Below are 22,364 nucleotides of genomic sequence, written 5' to 3'. Positions count from 1 at the left end.
AAACTTTGAAAGACACGGAGAGGTGCTGAGTACTCTGTTTTCTCTTTGACTCCAGTAAGACAGGAGGATCCTGTCATGCTCTATGTGTGATTTTGTAGGGAATACGAATGCTAATGTAGCAGTCATGTTGAGTGTGCATCACTTCCAAAAGACCAAGCCCACTGCTTTTGAAGTGTTAATATCTTTTGTCTTGACTCCTTAACAATATTTAGTCCTTCTAGTACATCATCTGCATGTAAAGTTTTGTCTGATCAAGAGGTCTTTTTATATTACAAAATATTGAAACTATTTCAGTAGTGAAACACGGTTTGTTTGATTTATCTTCTGCAGAGAACCAGAAAGGACAACTGGAGAAGTCATGTTCACACCACAGTATCGGTTTAAACTTGACAAGAAGCCCAGTCACCAAAGAGGTTACTTATGATGTGGAAAAAAGTTCTACGGTGTGGCATAAGGCTGCTGGGAGAAAGGAACCCTGCCATGGAGAAGGCAACAAAGAAAAGAAAACAGATCATGTTAGGTCTCCTTCTAAGGGAGAAGCCATTCCAGAAGTAGAAGCTCTCCTGGCAAAACTGCGAGCACTGTAGAATAAACATATAAAGGATTAAATGCAAGCTTAAAAACAACCTATAATAGCCTACATCTTTAAAGACACACTAATTTTCTATTATTGATGTTACAGTCCTACTGAGTTCCTACTTTCTCTATGGATGAATGATTTACTTCTAAACTATTCATTTGCCTGACTGTCGAAAATGATACCATAGTTTTGCATAACTGCAAGATGATTTTTATTATATGTTTTTACTTGCTGAGAATACAAAAAATATATCAGAAGAAAACAGGTGTTACATTATTCCAAGGCACAAATACAAGGACAATCTTTTGACCACATGTTTTGGGAGCATCTCAAAATAGGAATATCTTAAATACTCTTAAAACATCATGCCTGGGGATAAGGGTCAGTAAATAACAGAAAAGGTATAGTATTTTCCACTGCAATTTCAATACATAAGAGGTTTTAGCACCTAAAAAGTATTATTATAGCATCCTTTGCAATTATAGTAATAGGAAATATGTATCATATAAATCAGCCATATTGCAGTTTGAGTTCATCAGAAGACACCAAAGCTTTCTGAATTGCATGTTTATTAACAAAATGGAAATCCATGGACAATAAACAAAGAATCTATGCAAATAATATACTTTATGTGTGATTAATATATCGCTGCTGTTAAGCTTAGTTATGATTATTATATCAAAATAATATATACAATTACTGATTGAAAGGTTTTTGCAATTGTGTCCATAGTAGCGGGAAAGTGTCTTCCCAGTTATTTGCCAGCCTACTATTTTATCTTTTCATATGTGAGTTAATATGTTTCTATAAAGGGAACATGTAATGGGAGGCTTTTACAATTGTTTTTTCACAAACTCATTTTCCACTATCCTGTAAAGTCTCATTTGCTGGCACAATAGGAATCTTGCACATAATTGCATCTCTTTTATCGCACTGTCATTGTACATTGTTACATATTCACTACCCTATTTATTGCACATCCTAAAGAATTGCTACCTATGTTACCAAGTAGCTATTAGTACCTTTGCTCCATTATTTAAAGCTTCATTATTATAAGGGCCCATGAGTTATCCAATATCTTTCTTCTAAATTACTCTGTTTTTCTTTACAAAATGCTAAAAAATATGTCTTGCAATGAGAGTCAGTTACATGAAACCAGTGCTTCAGTGCTTTTTATATCCTTGTTTAAGTTGCCTTCATTCTTACTGCACTAAACATTAATAAAGTTAATTAGAAGTCAGAAACTTGGCCTGTTTATACATACTGCGTGGAGGCTTTTTCAGCCATCGTGAGAATCAGTCTCATGTTTCTAGGGCTGTTGTAACTGTCATTATACACTCTAATTACATTTCCTGCCTTAGATGAAAAAAATAAGAGTTATAAACAGAAGGTGGGGAAAGATACAGAAGCAGCCTATCAGACAGTCATTTCTTCAGCTCCCCTTGCAAACAGTGGAGAGAGCCATGATACAAGGCCACTTTGGGGAACTTGAAATTACGTAGAGGAATGACAGAATTGAAGCTTAATGTATCTGTAGTGGGTACAACTACTGCTAGTTGTTCCACTAAGGTCTTCTACACCTCCACTGTTAAGACTTACTACCCATGTTTACAGGGTGAAGTAATAATTACAGTCTTGCAAAGTACAACATGCTCAGCTAAATCAAGTGGTGTTTCAAACACAAAGAAATTGTATGTTAAATGCAAAAAAAAAAAAAAAATGATTCACTGGATGTCTTCAGATGCTGAGGATGTGCTAAAATAAAAGGGCTAAGAGTAGAGAACTGTCTCTGAAATATAAGTAGGATGACCTACCAAGTGGGAGTTGAAACACAACCTCATTTTCCTGAACACAGTAATTTGTTCACTTGAAATAGTGGGTAACAGCTCACCAGAGAAAACTGACTATTCAGGACACTACTGTGTATTTTATCAACCAAAGTTACAAAACTATCTCTCTACTTAAATTTTCAATAAGCAAAATGCTACCAGCAGCCTAGCAACTTCTGACTTCTTGAAAAACTATATGTATATAAAATTATAGGTCTTAAGCTACCCTTTCTTACAGTTTGAGAAGCTTTTATAAATGTATTCCAGGGCTTTTAGTCCTCTTATGATATTGTGTTTCTGAATTAATCCCTTCAAGCAGCCATCAAGTTAATTCAGCTTCTTTTATATAACTAGAATAATAATAATAAAAAAACACCTTATATACAGCTTCTTAGAATTCATATAAATACGGTATGTAATTTTTTCCCCTTCAGTATTTCTTTGTATTATCATGATTTGATGTATTCAGAGTTGAAGTACACAGTCCAGTTGAAGTAAATTTCATCTATGTTTCATCTTTCTTTAACTTTCCCTAGAAGCAAACATACATAGGGCATTTTCTTAATAGGAAGAAATGCTTGTATTTCCTAATGAGGTCAGGTAAAAATAAGTTTGGAAATATTATGTCTGTATTCTATTTTATGCTTGTATGTTTTTATTAAAGTAGAAAACTTGATTTCTAAATTATATGAAGAAAATTGCTTTAATTAAACTAAAAATGTAATTAATGTGTTATTTTTTAAATTTAAAGTCAGCTCAATCTAAAAATACTTAAGGTAGACCTTTAACAGTGTTTGCTGGTATTTTTTAGTAAGCTATTTTTCTAGTACCAAGTCTATTCCTTGAACTAAGTGATTGAGTTATATGCCACTTGTCTTGATATTGAAAGTTTTACATATCATGGAAAAACCCGTCTTTCTATAATTCACATCTGAAAATTAAATCCTTATGAAAAGAACTTCCTGATTTCTTCTAATATGACTGTTCAGATAAAAGCATTTGAAGTAACTTTGCGAGGTACATCCCACTGCTCCTTCCCTACCCAAGCAGCAGGCAGAAGGTACCAACACCCATGGCTTTTCCCACTTGAGAAACTGGAAAGCTCTAAATCTTTTTGATTCTTCACATTCATTTTGGGTGACTGTTCATTACACTCAGCAAAAGAAGTTTGGCTACTACATCAAGTTTTACTTTATATGTTTTTACTTTATATATAACCCTTATTATTTATGGTGGTGGTCTAAATTTATATGAAATATTCTTAGGTTTTGACCTTATTTAGATATGAATGGTTGAGGTAAGTCTCTTCAAAGTCCATGCAGCCAAGCTTGACACCTGGCTTATGGACTGTAGGTAATACACTAGTCTGTGTGAACCCAGAAAAAAACCAATGGTAGCAAAAATACTGCTATAGCACCAGGAGGTAGTGGCTGCCATGAGATGTGATACCGCTCTGACTCGGGCACTTTGCTAACAAAGGAGCTTGGACCAGCAACCTGAAAAACCTGTAAACTTTTGCTTCCCTGTTAATTATGGTGGCAGTACTGCTTAGGAGACTGAAAAGACCATAGTGGAAAAAAAAAATTACAGTCTCAGATGCAGTTATTTTAAAAAGCTTTCCTCCAACATGCAGTTTTCCTTTTTTTACCTCGTGTCACCAACCCTCAGTCTGGCCCAGCTGAAGTCACCCTTTGCAGAGCTGACCAAGTTAATGTAATGCAGCCTGAGGCACAACAGCCCCTTAGGCTTTTATAATTAAAGCTGGAAAAGAAGACATTTACTGCTAACATTTCTTCCATTTCTAATCAACAGGACCAAATTAGAATCTTTACACTAGTCCTTCAAGCCCTACAATACTCAGTAAATATAAATAAAATGGGCAAGAAGCGGGGATTGATAAGCTGTGGCACCTAAGCTGTGGCATCTAAAACATTATAATAAGCAACAGGGTGAATGAGCTAAGAAAAAAACCTATTACATTACAACATCATTGTTTTCTCCAGAACAAAATAAAGCTTTACTGTACCATTTTCTATTTTTTAATGTGATGTGTGGGTTTTACACAACTGAACAGAAGCAGAAAAACAACTTCACCTAAAGGTTTGAGGAAGAGTTTGCCTGGTTTATGAAATAAAAGGACCTAAATGAATTGCAGATTTTATCAGTTTTCAGTCTAATTTTATGCCAGCATTTTTACATGTAAGGAAATACATTATCATCTGCCATGAAATTAACTACACCACCAACTAATCAGTTTGATTTGAATTTTGACATACAAGTCAAGCACATTTTCTTCCTTTCCAAACACACTTTCTACATTACACTATTGTGTGTTCTAACTAAAGTATAGTATTCAGATGGGGGCTATATATCTCACTTTACAGCGATATTTATTTATATATATATATATATATATATATGTATATGTTTTTATCTATATATCATGCTAGTAAAGCATTCTGGTCACCCTGACACCAGTGAAGAATAAACAAGAGGTGGTCCAGATGACATGAAATTTTTCTCTCCCTTCCACTTATAGAGGTCACTATTAAGTTTCATGCATGCACTGTGTACATTTTTAAGGCCTCTGTACTTTTATTTCAGAAATGCATTTTTTTTCTCTTTGTGATCCATGCAATGGCATACACTGAAGAAGCATTAAGAGAACTATTTTCTGGCAGCTTATCAAAAATACAGAGCAGATGACTTGCATATATATATATATATATATTTATCTATATACACACCATAGGAGGCACAACCCTCGAATGTAGTCCAAACAGAGACAGATAAGGTATTTCACTCCAATGAAAGAAAATAGTTCCTTTCATCTAAATGAGCTTATTCCACTGATGATACCAGAACTGTACATATTTTGAGAGGGTAAAAAACTCCTATTTTTGTATCTGTGTTACATTAGCCCAAAAAATAAACCATGGAAAGCCAAGACTGGGAAGCAGAGTTGATTAATGTGCTGCCTGATTTCACTTCTGGGACCTGAAATTGTATCTAGTGCAGAATGAGGCAACAGGAGGAAAGAAAAAAATCTCATATGACATCTTTAAAGGTCATGAAGGAAATGATGGTGGGTGAACCAGAGTGGGTATGGCCACAGGTGTCTTGTCTATTTGAAAACATATATCAGAATATCCTCAGAATACCAATGCTGTTGGGCTGTTATTTCTCAAAGCCCTCAAATGAATAAAGAGAAGAAAAAGTCTGACAGAGACAAATATGAGCCCCATAAAACCTAAGAATACTTTTGTCTTAAATCCAAGTGTCAGTCCTGCTCCCATCTATTTCAACAACTGGAGGAAGAGCATGAGGAAAACAGGAGTCCACCTAATGGTCACACCTCTCTACTCCCATGTCAGATGATGATGCTTTTGGTAGCTGTACAGTGGCTGACACAGAGAAGGCAGCACAGAAACCAGCTGAAACCTCCTGGTGTTTCAGACTATGGAGAAAGGCACAAGGGCCATGGCCAGAAAAGGTGGACTTAAACTGTGATCTCTTCTCACAGTTAATTAGTGAGAGAACAAGAGGGGATGGCTTCAAGCTGCAAAAGAGTAGGTTTAGACTCGACATTAGGAAAAAAATTTTCATAGAAAGTGGTCAGACACTGGAATAGGCTGCCCAGGGAGGTGGTTGGGTCACCATCCCTGGATGTGTTTAAGGGTCATTTAGATGTGGTGTTGGGGGATATGGTTTCAGGGGAGAACTTTGTAGAGTAGGGATGATCATTGGACTCGATGATCCCAAGGTTCTTTTCCAACCTGAAAGATTCTATGATTCTATGAAATCGTGTGTCACAATAAACCCCCCCCCCCACATGTCTACAGCCACACATGAAATACAATTAAAAAAAACTTCTAAAACCTTCAGGTGTCAGAATGGCAGCAGAATTTGTGCATATTCCTGGTGTCTCCTAGAGATGGGTATTGCATCAACTCTCCAGGCCTGATGACTCCTTGCAAGCTACACATTAAGAAGTTTTAATTCTCAATTATGTAGGCTTCTTTGTTATGTATAGTTCAATCTCTAATTGAAATTTGCTGTCCAAAGCAAGCCCTATAAACTTGGCAGTCTATAACTGTTAGTTAAAAAAAATTGGCTTTTGTAAAAACGCTGCTTAATTTGTTGCATTTTACTGTGAAGGTTGTTGCACGTAGTTGAAAACATGCAGTGCAACAAGACCTTTTCCATTAAGTAAGACAGAAATGGCAATTATGCAGTCTGTTGATTGGATTTTTTACTAATGAAGGGTACTTTCTGCTAATGGATAGGAAAGCAAAGCAGTCAAGTCAAACAAGTCACCTTGATAGTATAATGCAAGACTCATCAATTTTGCACACAGCTTCTTCAGTAATGAATCTTGGAGCACAACCCATCAACATTGCTCCTAAAAGACAACAACTGAGGTAGGTCTAGGAACCACAAAAAGTGGTTTGAAATGAAAAATGGGATAAGAGCTTTCCACCCCTTTAAAAGTAGAATTGATTATGATGAATATATCCCCAAGGTGCCTGGGCACTGCATTAAAAGTGCTTCCACAGAAAAAAATACAGTCCCACTGCGTAGTTGGTGGCACCTTGTTATTTTGTGTTGCAGCATCAGGGTAAGGTAACAGGAGTCCAATGTCATTGCTATCCTTGAATCCACTGACATTGTGGAGTATCAGAAGGAAGAGTAACTAAAGCAGGAACAGAGTTACAGAACATTTTAATTTTATTTTTTTTTCCTACCTGAGGTGTGACAGGTTCCAGCCTTCAAACCCACCCTGCAGATCAACTGCTGAAGCCTGAGGATGACAAAGAAGAGCCAGCTTTCTACCTGCCCCTTTTGCAGGGAGCACAAGGCACTCTGGTACAAGGAACAGAACGAGCTCTCACTGACTTCAGCTCCAAAATGGAGTTTTCTATTCCTTGGTTACCAATCTCCGAAGAAGGATAAGAAGTTTTATTTTTCACAGAAGGACTGCACAGCAGTAAATCTTTCTGTGAACTAATAAACAGATTTGATTCAATAGCACCTAGGTAGAGCATCATAATCATCAGGCAAGAACAAATTAAGTCCTTCCTGAGAAAGGCTGTGCAAGATCATTGCTTTCCTCTCCCTCTCCAATATCTGTAACACTAAATACACAAATCTATATTAAAATAAAATTAGAATTGCTTTTAATTAGATAAAACCAAGAAGATTCAGTGCTCATCCCGCATCTTTTACTAGAATGCTTTGATTATCACAGTTTCAGCACCTTGTCTCAAAGAATTAACTTGTCCAATTTTCCATTTCAGAACAGAAGTCCAATATATGAACACAGATGGCCAAACTAAGGACCTAATCCTGTGAGGTTCCCTATATGTCCTCACAAGTACTCATCATTCCCAGACTGCATGAAATCATTCTGAGCAGAGAGTTATTGTAGCCTTTCAGGATTGTGCCCCAACAAAATATACAACAGTCACTTGAGTAAAATCCTCTCCATTGTGCTGCCAAAGATAAAATAGAATATTTCTCTTAGGGCATTTTCCTGGCAGAACAACCTGACCTCCCTGTGACTGGCCTTGAGAAGAAATGGGTAGTCCTCTAACTAACCAATTCATCCAACTGAACTTCTGGGCAATTTTTTGCCAAATCCTTGGCCTTTTACACCATATATACAGAAGAAGTTTTAGATGACTGTATAATACCTTTTTTAGGTGCAAGCACTTTGCATAAAATCTGCACTGTTAAACATGCTTTATTTCTAAATGCTGTATATTTTTCACACATCTCTCCCATGCTGCACTGAACATTGCCCCAGAAATTCAGCTTTGTTCTTCCTTGCTGATGAGATTTTACTATTATGTAGTTGTTGCAGTGCCCTGAACTCCTATTTTCCTGCAAATTTGGTGTTCCTCCAAAAGGACTGTTTCGTCTTAAGATGATATTATATTATCCATTCAATGTAGCTCACACACTCTTGTTCTTAAATTTTGAAAGGACACTATGGCAATCGGATCCAGCATCTACTGAGGAGAAATCAAAGGCTCCTGTTGATTTGAGTGACTGCTAGAGACAGCTCCTAAATGGGATGACTCAAAGTATGGCTCTAGCCTGGAGGCAGTTATATAGCTGGTACTGTGCAGCTTTATTGTCCCATTGCTTCCTGTTCCAATCTGTGCAGTTTTTAAGTATAATTATTATTTTCTACTTGCCAGCCCAATAAATAAGATGTTGAGTAGGTAAGTTGAATTCCTGCCTGAACTATCAACCAGCAAAAATGATCCTGCTACCAGATTTCACATAGCAATTAATGTATTGACATCACACTGATTTCTCGAGAAAAGATATCAAGCAAGTGTCAAGATGGATCTTATGTACAGTTCTCATTTTCCTTAAGTGAGACAGCCATTGAATCCACTCAACAGAAGACACATGGTCTACAGAGCAGCATTCCTGTTAGTGTCTGAACCAACTGAGAGACAAAGCAATGGTCAAGCAGTTTTGAATGCCATGTCATAGAGCACGTAGGCTCCATATTGTCTGTTTCGTCACTCCACAGACTGCATGGGAATGTTGGCATGGGTCAAACTTGTTTCAGGGACAGTTTAGTAGTTATGTAGTATGGGTGATCGTGAGCCAGTGCCTCATCCCATTCCATGACCCCTTGCATAGTGCTATTATATTTGGAGATTTTGTGAACCTGAAATCCACCCTTTAGCATTCCTATAAAAGCATCTTCTTAGCTCACGTCTTCTGTCCATCCACCAAGAAATCTGAGTGAAAATTTCTCTGTGTAAGGAATTAACCATGCTGTAAGGAGCTAACCCCACCTTTAAAATACATCGAGTTGATAGTACAGAGCACTTACCAAGTGGACCTTACCAAGCTGTCAAGTCTATTTGGAAGCAACAGTCACCACATTTGTGCCTATCTTCACCACTAACAAGTGGAAGAAAGTTAATGACGCTAAAGTTAAATTAACATGAAATGCCTGACTTGTCTCATTCACATTTGTTTGACAGTGGCATATGCTCCTGCTTAACACAAGGAATCTTAATTACAACATTTCAGGTGGCAAACCAGTTAATTATATAAAAATGAGGCCCAGAAGTCTGCAATATGACACCTCTCTATGCTTCCCTAGGAGATGTCATGCATGAAAGAAGATGCTTATTGTAAGCAACATGACTGAGGGCTGCAGGAAACTGCCACTAAAATCTAGGGTCCCTGCCCACAATCCAGCCATAATGGAGAGCAAAATACTCTTTCTAGTAACAAAAGTGAAAGAAAAGCTCTTTTTTTGCCTGGAACAATATGCAATCTCTGTGCAGGCTTCATATCACCTAACTTCAGAGGTTGCTGATGTAAAAATCCCCAACAGAGATTATCATTCATCCCAGCTTTTCTTTAACACTTATACTGGCTTTCCTCCTATACAGAACAGGCAAATTTGAACTCTTTCAACTGTATACTTTGGGAAGAGAGAAACCAGTCTGCAGCCATGCCTGTTTCCTCCTTTGACTAGAAAGAGAGCCTGAGGGGACCAGCTCAGATGTGGGCAGATGAATCTGAACGTTTGCAAATGATTAGCAAAACCAGTGTGCTAGCTAAATCTAGAATAAAGGGAAGATGGAATCCCTGCTCAGCATCATGTAATGAACTTCATGTGCTTTGTACTCTTGCCAGACTTGAAACAGCACCTGTCTCTCCTGCTCTCTAAATGGGGAGGTGAACTGAGTCCTCTTGCAAGAAAGTTCTTGAATGGTATCAATACAACTTTTTCCTTCCAGAAACTGAAGAAAAAACCCCAAAAAACAAAAAACCTGGACAATTCTCTCCCCCTTGGCCCCTTCTGTCTGCCTTTGCACCTACAATATGCTGGAAATGCAACCCAAAGACTGAAGTCCTAACCATAATCTGAGAATATGCTTAAATCAGGGCCTTAGCACCATGGTGGTGTCTGTTGTCTCAAGGATTCTTTGCTCAGTTTAGCCCTTGAAATTATATGCCCACCTTTGACATGTCCACCAACATTCATTCAGTCAGCCTATGGCAAGACAAAGGTTCACTTAAAACCAATACATCAACAAAGCAGCAGCACTGTAGGTTGAAGAAAACAGAAGCATAAGCCTTGAAGAAATCACATGACAAGGAGGTGTCTTCATTTTCTCTTTCCTGGGTATGTTCTGTGTTGCTGATCAGCCTTTGCTAGTACAACAGCTATTCACAGGCTAGATTGTATTTGTAATAAGCATCTTGGCCTTGTTCCTGCAAGCAGTCACCTCTAAAACTTGTTTCCCATCTCATATTCTATAGCTATGAACATTCTTTCTTAAAAATAGTATCTATAAAATGTACAGTGTGAGGTTATATTTTCACCTCAGGGTTTTAATGACAAGAACAACTCCTTGGACTTCATCTTGCATAAATATAATATGACCCTAGATTCTACAAAATAAAGAGAAAATACAGCATAGGTATTAAAAAGCAGACAACTTTCTATCTGTGGGTTTTTTTGAGACAAAACCCTGTGAACATAACTGGATAAATTACTTGATCTTGCAAAAAGACACGGACGTTTCAGAATGCTGACCTCCCAGATTCACTTTTATCTCACCTAATTATATCGACATGCAGAACTGCATAATCCCCTGCCAGGGTGTTCCAAGATGCTTCGTAGATCATAGGTGCAGCAATAGACCAAAGCCTCTGGCTTTGTGGCAGATTTGCACTGTCTCAAGGAAGGCAAAGGAGGATTGTCCAGCCTTATGTTCCAAAAGGCTGAGAAGTGTCACTTTTGCACAGAGGGCTTCTCAAAGGCACAGCTGTTGTCAGACAGCAAAATACCCTGTGTAAACACATTGGGTTTATTTAGTGATGGGAAAAGTAAAATGCACAATCCTCCAAGATTGCTGCAGATGCAAGGTATCAAGACAAAAAGCAGAGAGTTTTTATTCCAAAGCAAAGATCTTCTTATTACTGAAGGCAGAGAAACCTTTATGCCCACAGCTCACAAAAAAACCCACAAGATTTTCCAGAGATAACTGGAATATAGTTAAGGGAACACAGAAACAATAACAAACCACCTCTGACCCCTGAAGGGGAATGCAGTACCTTACCTGTGCCTTGCGGGCTATGTACTCCACTGGAAAAGAAGTTGCCTACTCTGTAAATATGCCCAGTACCCAGCTGAGTGCTCCCTATACTGTTTGACCAGTTATGTAAACATTTCTTGTACACAGCATCCCTTGGCAAAGAACTCAGTCCTTTTACTCCTCCTCTGCATCTCCTTTTGTTTATTTTGAACCTGACTCCTGTCAATGCCATGTACTGGCCCTAAATCTTACGTTGCAGGTATAACCCGAGCTCCCTGGCACACTCCAAAGACTCAGCAATTCATCATCATTTCGAGGAAGTAGCAAAAGAGCAGTGGTGGAGATTGCTGCCTTTTTCCTGAGGACAACAGAGGAACATATCTGCCAGACATGCCATCCAGTGAAAGTTAGCATCAACTGCTCATCCATACTGCATTAGAAATATTGATAGGATTGACCATGGAAGACCTAGAGTGGTTACAAGGAACTAGAGCGTGGGTGGAACAATTTACATATGCCAATTACAAGAATCATGTTTCAAATTAAAACAGAATAGGCTTTTGGAGGTGGCACTGGAGTACTGGCTTTCTCATGTGTGGGCTGTTGTTTAATAGGAGGTTGGGAAAGGATTAACTTTATAAGTGCGTTTGCATTTAATAGAGCATAGTGAAAGGAGGGAAACCCCACCTGGAGTACTGCATCCAGCTCCAGAGTCCTCAAAACAGATCTGTTGGACAGGTCCTAAGGAGAAGCATAAAGATGATCAGAGAGCTGGAATGATTCTCATATAAGGCAAAGTTGAAAGATTTGGGATTCTTCTGCCTGGAGAAAAGAAGGTTCCAGGGAGACCTCAGTGTGGCCTTTCAATACTTGAAGGGGGTTTGTAAGAAAGATAAGGACAGACAGACTTCTCAGTAGGGCCTGTAGCAATAGGACAGGGGGTAATGGATTAAAATTAAAAGAAGGTAGGTTTAGGCCATATATCAGGAAGAAAATTTTTATTATGAGGATCATGAAACCCTGGAATAAGTTATCCAGAGAGGTGGTAGATACCCCATCCCTGGCAACATTTAATGTCAGTCTGGACAAGGCTCTGAGCAACCTGACCTCACTGAAGATTTCCCAGCTTATTGTGGGGACAGGGTGGAGTAGGTAACATTTAAAGAACCCTTACAATCCAAACTATTCTATGATTCCATAAACAGGCTGCCTAAGAGAGAAGTTCAGGATATGCCTGCAGAGACCATAGAGGAAGATGGAACTAAATCAGTCCCCAGAACAATTCAGTTGTTGTATCATAATGAAAGTAAACAGGATAAAAGGGAAGGCTGGGTACATGACCAAGTTTGTGACTGACCTGGCATAACATAATTTGGTAGATAATACTTATGAGCAGAAGAACAGTAACAAAACAAAATATTAGAGTTCTGAAAGGAACACTTCCACAAATGCAGAACTTAGCATGGTAAAATCATCTGTATATCTGATAAAAACAAAAAAAACCCCAAACCAAACCAAAAAAAGAGTTAAATTGGTGTTTCCTGAAAAAAAAATATCACACCAAAACAAAAAGAAGCAAAACAAACAAACCTTGGGGATAGGTACAAATCTGTAGAGAATATTGTGAGATACAAATTTAAGTAAGATGGATTTGAGAGCCAGAACGCACAAAAAATAAAATAAGCAATGCAGCATGAGATTAGGAACATGGAAGATAGCAAGAAAGTGGTTCATAAGAATACTGACATTAACAGAAAGATTAATAAAAAGTCTGACTGGTCTGATACTCAGTGGAGAAGGAAAGCTATCAAGAGACAGGAAAGCTCTAACTTTCTTGCATGCTTTCACTAAAAAGAAAAACTGTGATCAAGTGGCTGTCACAGTGCAGAAGAGGCACAAGAACTCATTTTTGAATAGGGAAACAGACTAGGGAGATACAAAGGCATCAGGGAGATAAAGACTTTCAAATCACCTATATCTTGGGAATTCTTTTTTCCAGTTCACTCAGTGACCATCCTTGCAATCTTGTATGGGTCCAGGAGATACAAAAAGACTAAGAAACAGTAATCTTGGTGCCTAATGTAAAAGAGGGAGAAGCAATATCTTAGAACCTGGCATCCATGTGGCATTTCACACTATGCTGTATAATTTTCTTGCATGGACTACACAAAAAGAGTTCCAAATGGTCATGATGTTGGTTAGAAGACATCTTTCTCTACTAGGCAGAAATAATCTATTGTGCAAATGGGAAAAAAAAAAAAAAAAGTAACAAATGTAAGTATCTATGTCCAAAAAAAGTAGTGAGCACTTTTGTAAAACCAAAGCAAGCACAAATAAACAACAGAAGTTTAAAAAAAAAAAAAAAAAAAAAAAAAAAAGTACGGTTGTTATCCCATAGCATCTTATAGATACTTATCCAGCATGACACACCCTTCAAGTAATGGAGTCCTTTTACTCAGCCCTGCTAAAATTTCCCTGGAAAGCTGTGTCCAGTTTTGAAGCTCTGCATTTCAATAATAATCTAGGTATAAATCCTGAGAAGAGCAAGGAAAATAATTAGAGATATAGCAAAAATGACTAAGAAGAAAAGACTGAAAGATCTGGGGTGGTTTACCTATAAAAAAATGAGAAGGGATGCAAAATAAAGTAGGGGAAAGAATCCCAAGAGAAGGGGAATGCTCTGGTTTTGATGCTTTTGATGGTCAGGATGAAATCACAGACAAATTGAAGTGACAGTGATTCAGGCAGACAATAAAGAAAACTTCCTAGCCATATGGAGAAGAGTAGTAATTCTACTGCACATTCTGCTTACGCCTAATACACCCCTTGCTGGTCCTCACATTGCATGTCTTTTAACTGCTTAGTCATGTATCCATCAGGATTTTCATAATTAGAATTGAACCTGCCTTATGGCAGGGTGATGGATTAAGTAAGCAATCTCTTAAGATCCCTTCTTACTCTCTAATTTTTTGTCCATCTGAGAAAACAGGACTTTTATCCTCCTTTGTGATATGGTAGTCAGAGTAATCCTCTGACACCTAAGCTGATCTGCCAGTGCTAACACCAAGATGTGTGGCCCACATGCTATTCCTTCTCTGGAACCAAACCATGATATTTGACCGCCCTGCACTGAGCAGATGTGATGCTAATGCAGAGTCCTTTCCGTGGCACATGAATACTGGGTGGGAAATGGGAACAGAGAGGTCTATTTCTGTCAGAAGAGGCAGCACATTCTCCCGCCCCCCAGCTATGGCAAAGGCTTTTACTGAATTGAGTTCAAATACCTGAAGGTGAGGGTGGAGATTTCAATTTCCATAACCAGTTTTTGCCTGCTAGAATTTTTCCTTTTCTTTCCAAAGCTCAGTGTGAGCAGAAGGCTGCAAGAAAAAGGGTTTGTGTGAAACAAAAGAGACAAAGGATAAGATAGCAATAGAGCTCTGAACACCACCTAATCCTGCTCAAACAGATCTGTTATTTTGGATATTTAAAGAAAAAAGCCTGTCTACTTGACAAACCAGAGTGGTTCCAAAGAAACGATTACAACCTGTCGTATCAGGTCAGCCTGAAAAGAGTTTCCATACAGCCAGTGATTCTATAAATTACATTTACAGTCACTTCATTTCCCAGCCTGAAGTGGTGCAGACCAGGGCAAAACGAACAGTGATGAAAATGTACAGGTTTTACACTGTGGGATTGTAGAGAATAATATGGAGATGGGAATGAACTTGATCAAATCACATTGAAAGATTAATTGTGTGACGTGTGAGTAATTGGTTAATGGGAATGGGTCAGCACCTGGTGTCTGCTGGTTTGAAAAGAGGATGAGAATGCAACTTCAGCTATTTGAAAAAGGTTTTGCAGGCCAAAATGTTCCAAGCTCTGTAACTTGCAGAGTCTGAGAAATGAAATAAATCTAAATGTAAATTACAGAGTTTTCTGATAGGCAGAGATATTTTTTTGCTTTGGGACTGATATTCACATTGTCAGTGTCCGAGGCACCGAGAGGCCAGAATGGGCATCCATAAGGGAAAAATGTGGCCTGGGCAAATGAACCTGAATGAAACATGATGCATTAACCTGGAAGTAATTAAGAAGAAAGGGCATGGGGTAGCCTTGTTAGTGACTACTCAGTGTATAACAGAGAGCCATTATGATAATACAGGACTGTGAAAAATAAGGCCTTGTCTGCTCTGCAAGGACATTAAAGAATGAGTGACACTTTTCTCATGAAAAGAAAGATTGCCCCACTGTCCTTCATCAACATTTTCTCTACCTTGTCAACAGCCTGCTGGGATATTGCCCTTCACTGCAGAGTTGGCTGCTTTTCAGTTGTTCTATGCGTGCATGCTTTGGAAAGGTAATCTCACAGGAACTCTAAGAAAATGATAATGTAAATATTATTCCACTTGATATTTAATCGCTGGCTTTCCAAGATTACTCAGGAAGCTGGTGGTTTGTTTTTTCAAGTGATCCAGACCAGTTTTCTTTAAGCATTGATGAGCACTCTTACCGTGATGTTCCACGCTTCTTGAGAACAAGCTGGGGCTGAAGATTTACATCTCAACATCTTGCAGAAAGGATTTCAGCCTGGACTCCTCCATTTGCCTACAGTAACATGAAATAATGCTCTAGTTCCAGTACCACGACCAAGAGCCTATGACTTTATTTCATCATGCTGGTATTAAGGAAGCATCAAGGCATGCAGGGATAAAATCAGAACAGGTCATCTTCAAAATGGTTTAGAAATAGCAAAGGACATAATGAAAAGCTAGGGAAAATTTAAAAATAAAATAGAAGTGTGACAAAGACAGGAGAAAATGTAGGCTGATTATTCAAATCAAAGGAGACCAATAACTAACAGTACAGACATGTCCGAAAAAATTAATCTCTTTTTTGCATCAGTCTTCATAAAATTGATTATGTGTGATCAGCTACTTAGAGCAATGGTTTTACAAGGGGATAGAAACATAGTCTAGGAGAGGGATAGAATAAAAAAGAATGCTTAAGTAGTTTAAACTAATTCTTGTCAGCCTTCCTCAAAGAAATGCCTCCTAAAATACTGAAGAATACTGAAAATACTGAAGAAGTGAATCAGACTCTGAAAGCAGACTCTGAAGCGGACTCTGAAATATAAGTGCTGGGGTTTCCAGCACTTAAGAACTTGTAGATACAAAGAAGGTTCAAGTGATTAAAGGAATGGTAAACATACCGCCATCTGATTTTAAAGAAAAAAAAAGGGTTTGGAGAATCAAGATAAACGGTTTAATTTTTATATGTGATGACACACAAGTATGAATTACTACATCGCATTTTGTAAGCACTCAAAGTAGAATTCCTGACCCTTGTTACCTCCTTAGACACACTCACACATTAGATAGGTCTGATGGGACACTGGCAGGCTGGATGGTGGGGAAGAGAACAGTGAACTAACATGGCCCCTTTAGGAGCAGAAGCCAACCACAGACCAGTTCCAGACCACTCACAACAGCCTCCTGGACCATGAGCAGTTTTACAGACACTGATCCAAATGTTGAGCCTGGGATGAACACACAGAACTGTGAAGAACAATCTGTGGCAGACCTTTCTCATTTCTTTGATGGTACTTTGATCAGGAGGGGTAGGGAGATCTTTTTGAGACAGTGACTGTACCAGGGCTTCTGACATTAAGCTAGATGAGTTTGGTTTGGTTTTCTTTTTCTGGTGTTTTGGCTTTTTTCTTTTACCAAACCCCACAGAACTTTGTTGACATGAACTTGCCATGTGGTAGCAACAGAGTAGCTAAATGGCAGTCCAAAAAGACCTCTGCCAGTGAAGAGCTGTGAGTGAACCACCGATAAAATAGGGAGATTATTTTGCAGCAGATCCTTAGAGACTGATCACGGATCCAGTTCTATGCCGCGTTTACTTTTAACTGGTTGACTTACAGAAGAGATTACATTTAGCAAATGTACAGATGGTACCTGGCCGTGAGGCCTTGCAAGCATTTTGGATAATAGGATTAAAGTCTTAAATAACTCTGTAAATTTGAGACATTGTATGAAATAATCATGATGGTATTCAGTAGACAACAAAGGGTAATACTTAAAGGGATTAATAGAACAATAAAAATGTGGAAAGCCTGATTAATCCAGCAGTCAAACAATCCTATTTTGAGACAACAAATTACCCTTCTGATTTGCCTTTTTTTGGCACTTTGGGATGTATTCACAATAACCTTATGCTACTGTACACAAACTACTGTACTGTGTGTGACCACACACCACCCGGATCTCTATGTCTGGCTTCATGCAGTGCCCCTCAGTAGAGAAGTGGGAGGGATGCAGAATAGTCAGTGGAAACCAGATAGCTGAAATAGCAAGAGAAAAGACTGAGGGCAAATAACATATATGTATATATTTTCACACACTCCCACACTTCTTATTTGTGTGTATACTTTGTGCTTTATACATATACACATGCACACATGCAAAGAGAGAAGTGCCAGCTACTGTCCAAATCCACTAAAAGGGAAGATAGGCTGTGATCCACTCAGTTCATAGCACACAAAAAAATTGATTTGAGTATCACCAATTTATTAGATCAGGATAAAAGCGGTGGAGTTCCCACTGTGGCCCCACACCAGAATAGATGAGGGAACAGCATGCCTTTAGAGACAAGTCAAGAGTGGATATATGTTCCTGTGGTACCTGTTTAATAATAAAAATCTAATACCCTGCGGGGCACTGACACAACCAAACATACAACAAACAGCTTGGCTATGCACCATGTTCTGAGCACTATAAATCTAAGAGATTTTTAAAGATAGGTAGGAGTCTCTTGAGCAGAGAAGCAGTTAATCCTAAAACCAGTGGTCTTCTGCTAAAAGCAGGGGAAAGAGGAGACAGTCTGCATCCCAGGCTAGTAGCGCAACAAGGGACGTTTCCCAGTGCTGAGTTTAATTCTACTTCACATGTAATCCTTTTTCTTTCAGCCTTTGTATCTATTCCTTTGACATATGAGGCCTGGATAATTACACTTGTAATTTGTTTCATTAAAAAGACAGCCTAGTTTCATGGGACAAGCCTGAGTGTCACTGTATGCACCAGGGTGGAGCTGATAAACTGGAATATGCTGTCTGTGTGGAAATGACAGATCAGTCTAAGACACTGTTCAGGGATCTGATTCCTGAAGGAGTTCAGAGGCTGGCAAAAACACATTGCAGGGAGCCAGAGTAGGATGTTTTTGTTGTCCATTGTCATCCTTGGAGATGAAAAATATCAGACAATGAGTAGGCAACAGCTACGTCTTCACACCCAGGCATGACACCCACAATCAAAGGTTTTCAAAGGACTTGTTAGACAAACTTCAGTACAATACAGTGTAGGTATGCTGGACCCTTCCTCAGAGCAGGAGGATGAACACATTTCCTAACATATTTATCTCACTGATTTACCATGTGGCACTCCACAAGACTGACAAAAATACCTCCAGGAACTTGTGCCAGTCCAATCCTTCCAGTGGTCCTTCAGCTCCCTCTGTGGTCCTGCATGGGCAATTGATTACATTTTGTACCCTGGGAGGGTCCTTGTTAAAAGAAGGGGACACACAGCCAATTGACAGTATACACTTTTTATACCGCAGTCCCATCCATTCAACCACATGACAGAAGGCTTGTCCTTATCCTTTTTCACAGCCTGTGTGAAATGTTCTTCAGGTTGTTTTTACCCTGAGGACAAAAATAGTTTATCTTGTCCAGGTCTTCTGGATACATGATCCATATTTTATACCCTGTAAGATCCATAACAGAACAAATGGATGAGCTGGCACTGACTGTTTCAAGACTGTAGCTGCAAATAGGATCCTGGTTTAATTCACAGTCTTGCAACTAATCTATGCCTTTTCCCTTGTAATATCAAGATACATATGCTTTTATTTTGCCTTTTTCTATTACATAGGGGAAAGCACAGAATATGTCACCAGGTTTTCTAATGTATACATAAAGAGGGGAGGATGCCCATTTACTAGAGTTTTCAGTCCTGCTCTGCACTGTTACAGGGCCTCTTCTCAGATCATAGCAGCTCATATCTGCTGTGGAGATTGCTCATCACTGGTACATGGTAGTCTCTCACTGTCACCTTCCACTGCATTTCATTTTCCTCAGGGCCATTTGATTTACTCCTCTCCCAATCTGTCTCTAGAAAGCATTCAAAAGATATTTTTCAGCTTTCTTTTTGCACACCCTCACCCCCATCCCACCCCACCCCACGCCACCCCACAGAGTGTCCAGTTTTTGGACATTTTGGCCATTAATGAATTCTTGACAGAAAATCTTCCCAGTGTGTCTATTTGCATCAGTGTGACGTGCTGTGAACAGACACTCTAAGCTTAAGTCTTCTATTCTTGTCTCTGTTCCAGTCTTGCTACCAAAGCAGAACTGCACAGACCACATTCTCCTCTAGCTTTGGCTGTGCAAAAATACTCTTATTTCTGAATAGCACAGATGGATTTATTTTACAATATTTCCCTTATGCCAGTTATTTTCATACTGCTTTCCCTTTTGACCACTGTGTTACAGCACAATATACCTCGATGTGGAGCTGGTGCATCTGCAGTGATAGTTTTAACATGCTGTAGGAGGATCCCACATTTCATTTCACAGAAGAAATTATCTTACTGAAATTCTCTGAATGCTGCAGCCAGCATAATGCAGAAACTATCACAATCAGGGCTATTACCTTTTCTGTGTTTTCTGAGTAGGCTCACCTGATGTTCTGCTGCTGCTGGTGATGAAGCCCCACCTCTCCTTCCTGATAGTCCTTACATTACCCTCCTTGCCATCAGCTCTGTTGCCTGCTGTGGGGTGTCAGACACAAAAAATAAAAGACAGGGACAGGAACAGAGAGAGACAGGGTGCTGTCACCAGCTGCTCAGTCCACAGCAGCTACAGGGAAAAGAACAGTAAAGGGATGGGAGAGAGAAGAGGAGATGGTAGTGAGAAACTCTGTTAGTTAAGCACAAACCAAGTCTGTACACACTCTTTGGTCAGGATTCTTGTTTCTGGGCTTTTGGTTGGTTGTTGTTTTTGTTTTAGTTTTTTCCAGCTATCCACAGTACTCTTGCATTTCTGGATATACAGTCGCTCATATTCAAAGAAGTGCTTTTAAGTCATCTTACCTAAAATGCTTCCATGATCCTGAAGTCAGAACATTCTTCTAGGTAAGGCCTATAAAGTCCTGAATCACTTTTGGTGATTTTTCAGTGTTTCATCCCAACCCGAGAGCAGGTTCACTGTGTGTATGTGTGAAGACAAGCTTAGATCATGTCCTAAACACAGTTCGAAGGCTGAAAAAAAGAAGAGAAAAGGAAGAGAAGAGATACACAGAAATACAATAATAATATAAATTTTTAAATAATTTTAAAATTTTAAAAAATGTTTTCTTATTTATATGAATAGAGTGACATAGTACTGTTTCAGTACTATAGCTCTGCTAACACATTTGTAAACCAGGTTTGCTCCAACACTTTGTGAATACTTCTTCCACCTCCTTCCCTGACTCTGCTTATGTGGCCAAGGGACTACAGCTGGCCTACACAAATGTTGTTGGTCTTTTTGTGGTTTCTGATACTGTGCTTAAATCCTTAATTGTTTCTGGTGTGTGGACCAATCCTTAATGCAGAGGCCTATTAGTAGCAGCACTTTACTCCCTGAAGTGTGATCTACCTCCAAACTGTGAATTTTGCAGCCATGATACACCTACCTTAAAACTGCTGCTCAAAACACATACTGCAAGACAGCTCATGGAAGAAGTTAAATCACAGATGATCCATCCACACCTATTCCCTGGAGAGCCTCTGGTGTTTGGAAGCAGACAGGAGTCTTGTGAGTAAAACCAGACTTACATTTTAACTAGGTCAATGAAGTCTTGGTCACACAGGGCCTAGGTCCAGGTCTCTGTAAACCATTGCAGCTTTGTCATTCTCCTGAATTCTTAACTGAGATGGAAGTTGCCTAATTTTCCAAAGTATTTTTTGATTCATGACTGTTGGGTTTTTTTTTTCCTCCTATTCAAAATCTTGTGAACTGTTACAAAGCCGAACTTGTGAGCATTTTTGAAGGAAAATTATACTCAAACCTGCTGTCTTTTGGAAAGTTCAGATAAAAATTCGAATGAATTTTGATCTCCTGAAGCTCCACTTTTCATTGAAGAAATTCCACTCTCCAAAGGAGTAATACAGGCAGAACTGAACTCTAAAAAAATATATATTTCTTAAAAGAAGAAAAGATTTAGATTAAATCTAAAACCAAAGACCAGATAATTCAGAATCAGGCACTTATTTCAATATTGAGTCAATAACGGCTCATAGAAGTACAAATGTACTTTGTACAAAAGTACAAAGTCTTCCCCTGTATGAGTCTCATTAGATGCTCAAATTGGAAATTACTATTTGACACAAATTAAGTCAAGGCAATATTTCAACAAGACTGTCATTTAAGATGAGTGAATCCCCACCTTCCTTGCAAACAATAAATGTGAATGCAATGAAGTAACTTGCCATCATTATGAAACAGAGAATGCTAGCTTGCAGCATCTGTAGGGGTATTCTCAACTATGTATTTATAAAATCGTGCTTAAATATATGGGACACTGCAATCAAACCTAGTGGCATTTCCTGTGGCTCAGAAAGTATTGGATAGAAACATCACATGGGAAGTGAGTGTTGACACTTGTGGAAAGAAAATGAGGAAAGCAATGACTCCTGCCCACACTGGGGAAGCAAATTAGCTGTCTGGACTGAGAGTAAATCTGAGGTTTCATCCTCCAAGAGAACCCAGCATACAATGCCATGTTCAGCACAGTGAAGCACACAGAGTACTGAGCTGAATCTGGCAGT

At 38.8% G+C, this 22,364-nt stretch overlaps 1 protein-coding gene across 1 annotated transcript in view; it reads left to right on the top strand.

The window, feature by feature from the left end:
• Positions 1 to 3,367, top strand: part of DIAPH3 (diaphanous related formin 3) — a 210,374-nt gene extending 207,007 nt beyond the window's left edge. The window contains exon 27 of the mRNA XM_071740516.1: positions 331 to 3,367. Within this exon, the coding sequence (XP_071596617.1) occupies positions 331 to 587 (257 nt within the window). The 3' untranslated portion in view covers positions 588 to 3,367. The remainder of the gene's footprint in view (positions 1 to 330) is intronic.
• Positions 3,368 to 22,364: the final 18,997 nt, after the last annotated feature.

The sequence above is a fragment of the Heliangelus exortis genome, chromosome 1 (assembly GCF_036169615.1).
Source record: "Heliangelus exortis chromosome 1, bHelExo1.hap1, whole genome shotgun sequence".
Classification (NCBI taxonomy): Eukaryota; Metazoa; Chordata; class Aves; order Apodiformes; family Trochilidae; genus Heliangelus; species Heliangelus exortis.
This window is presented reverse-complemented; position numbering and strand designations above follow the sequence as displayed.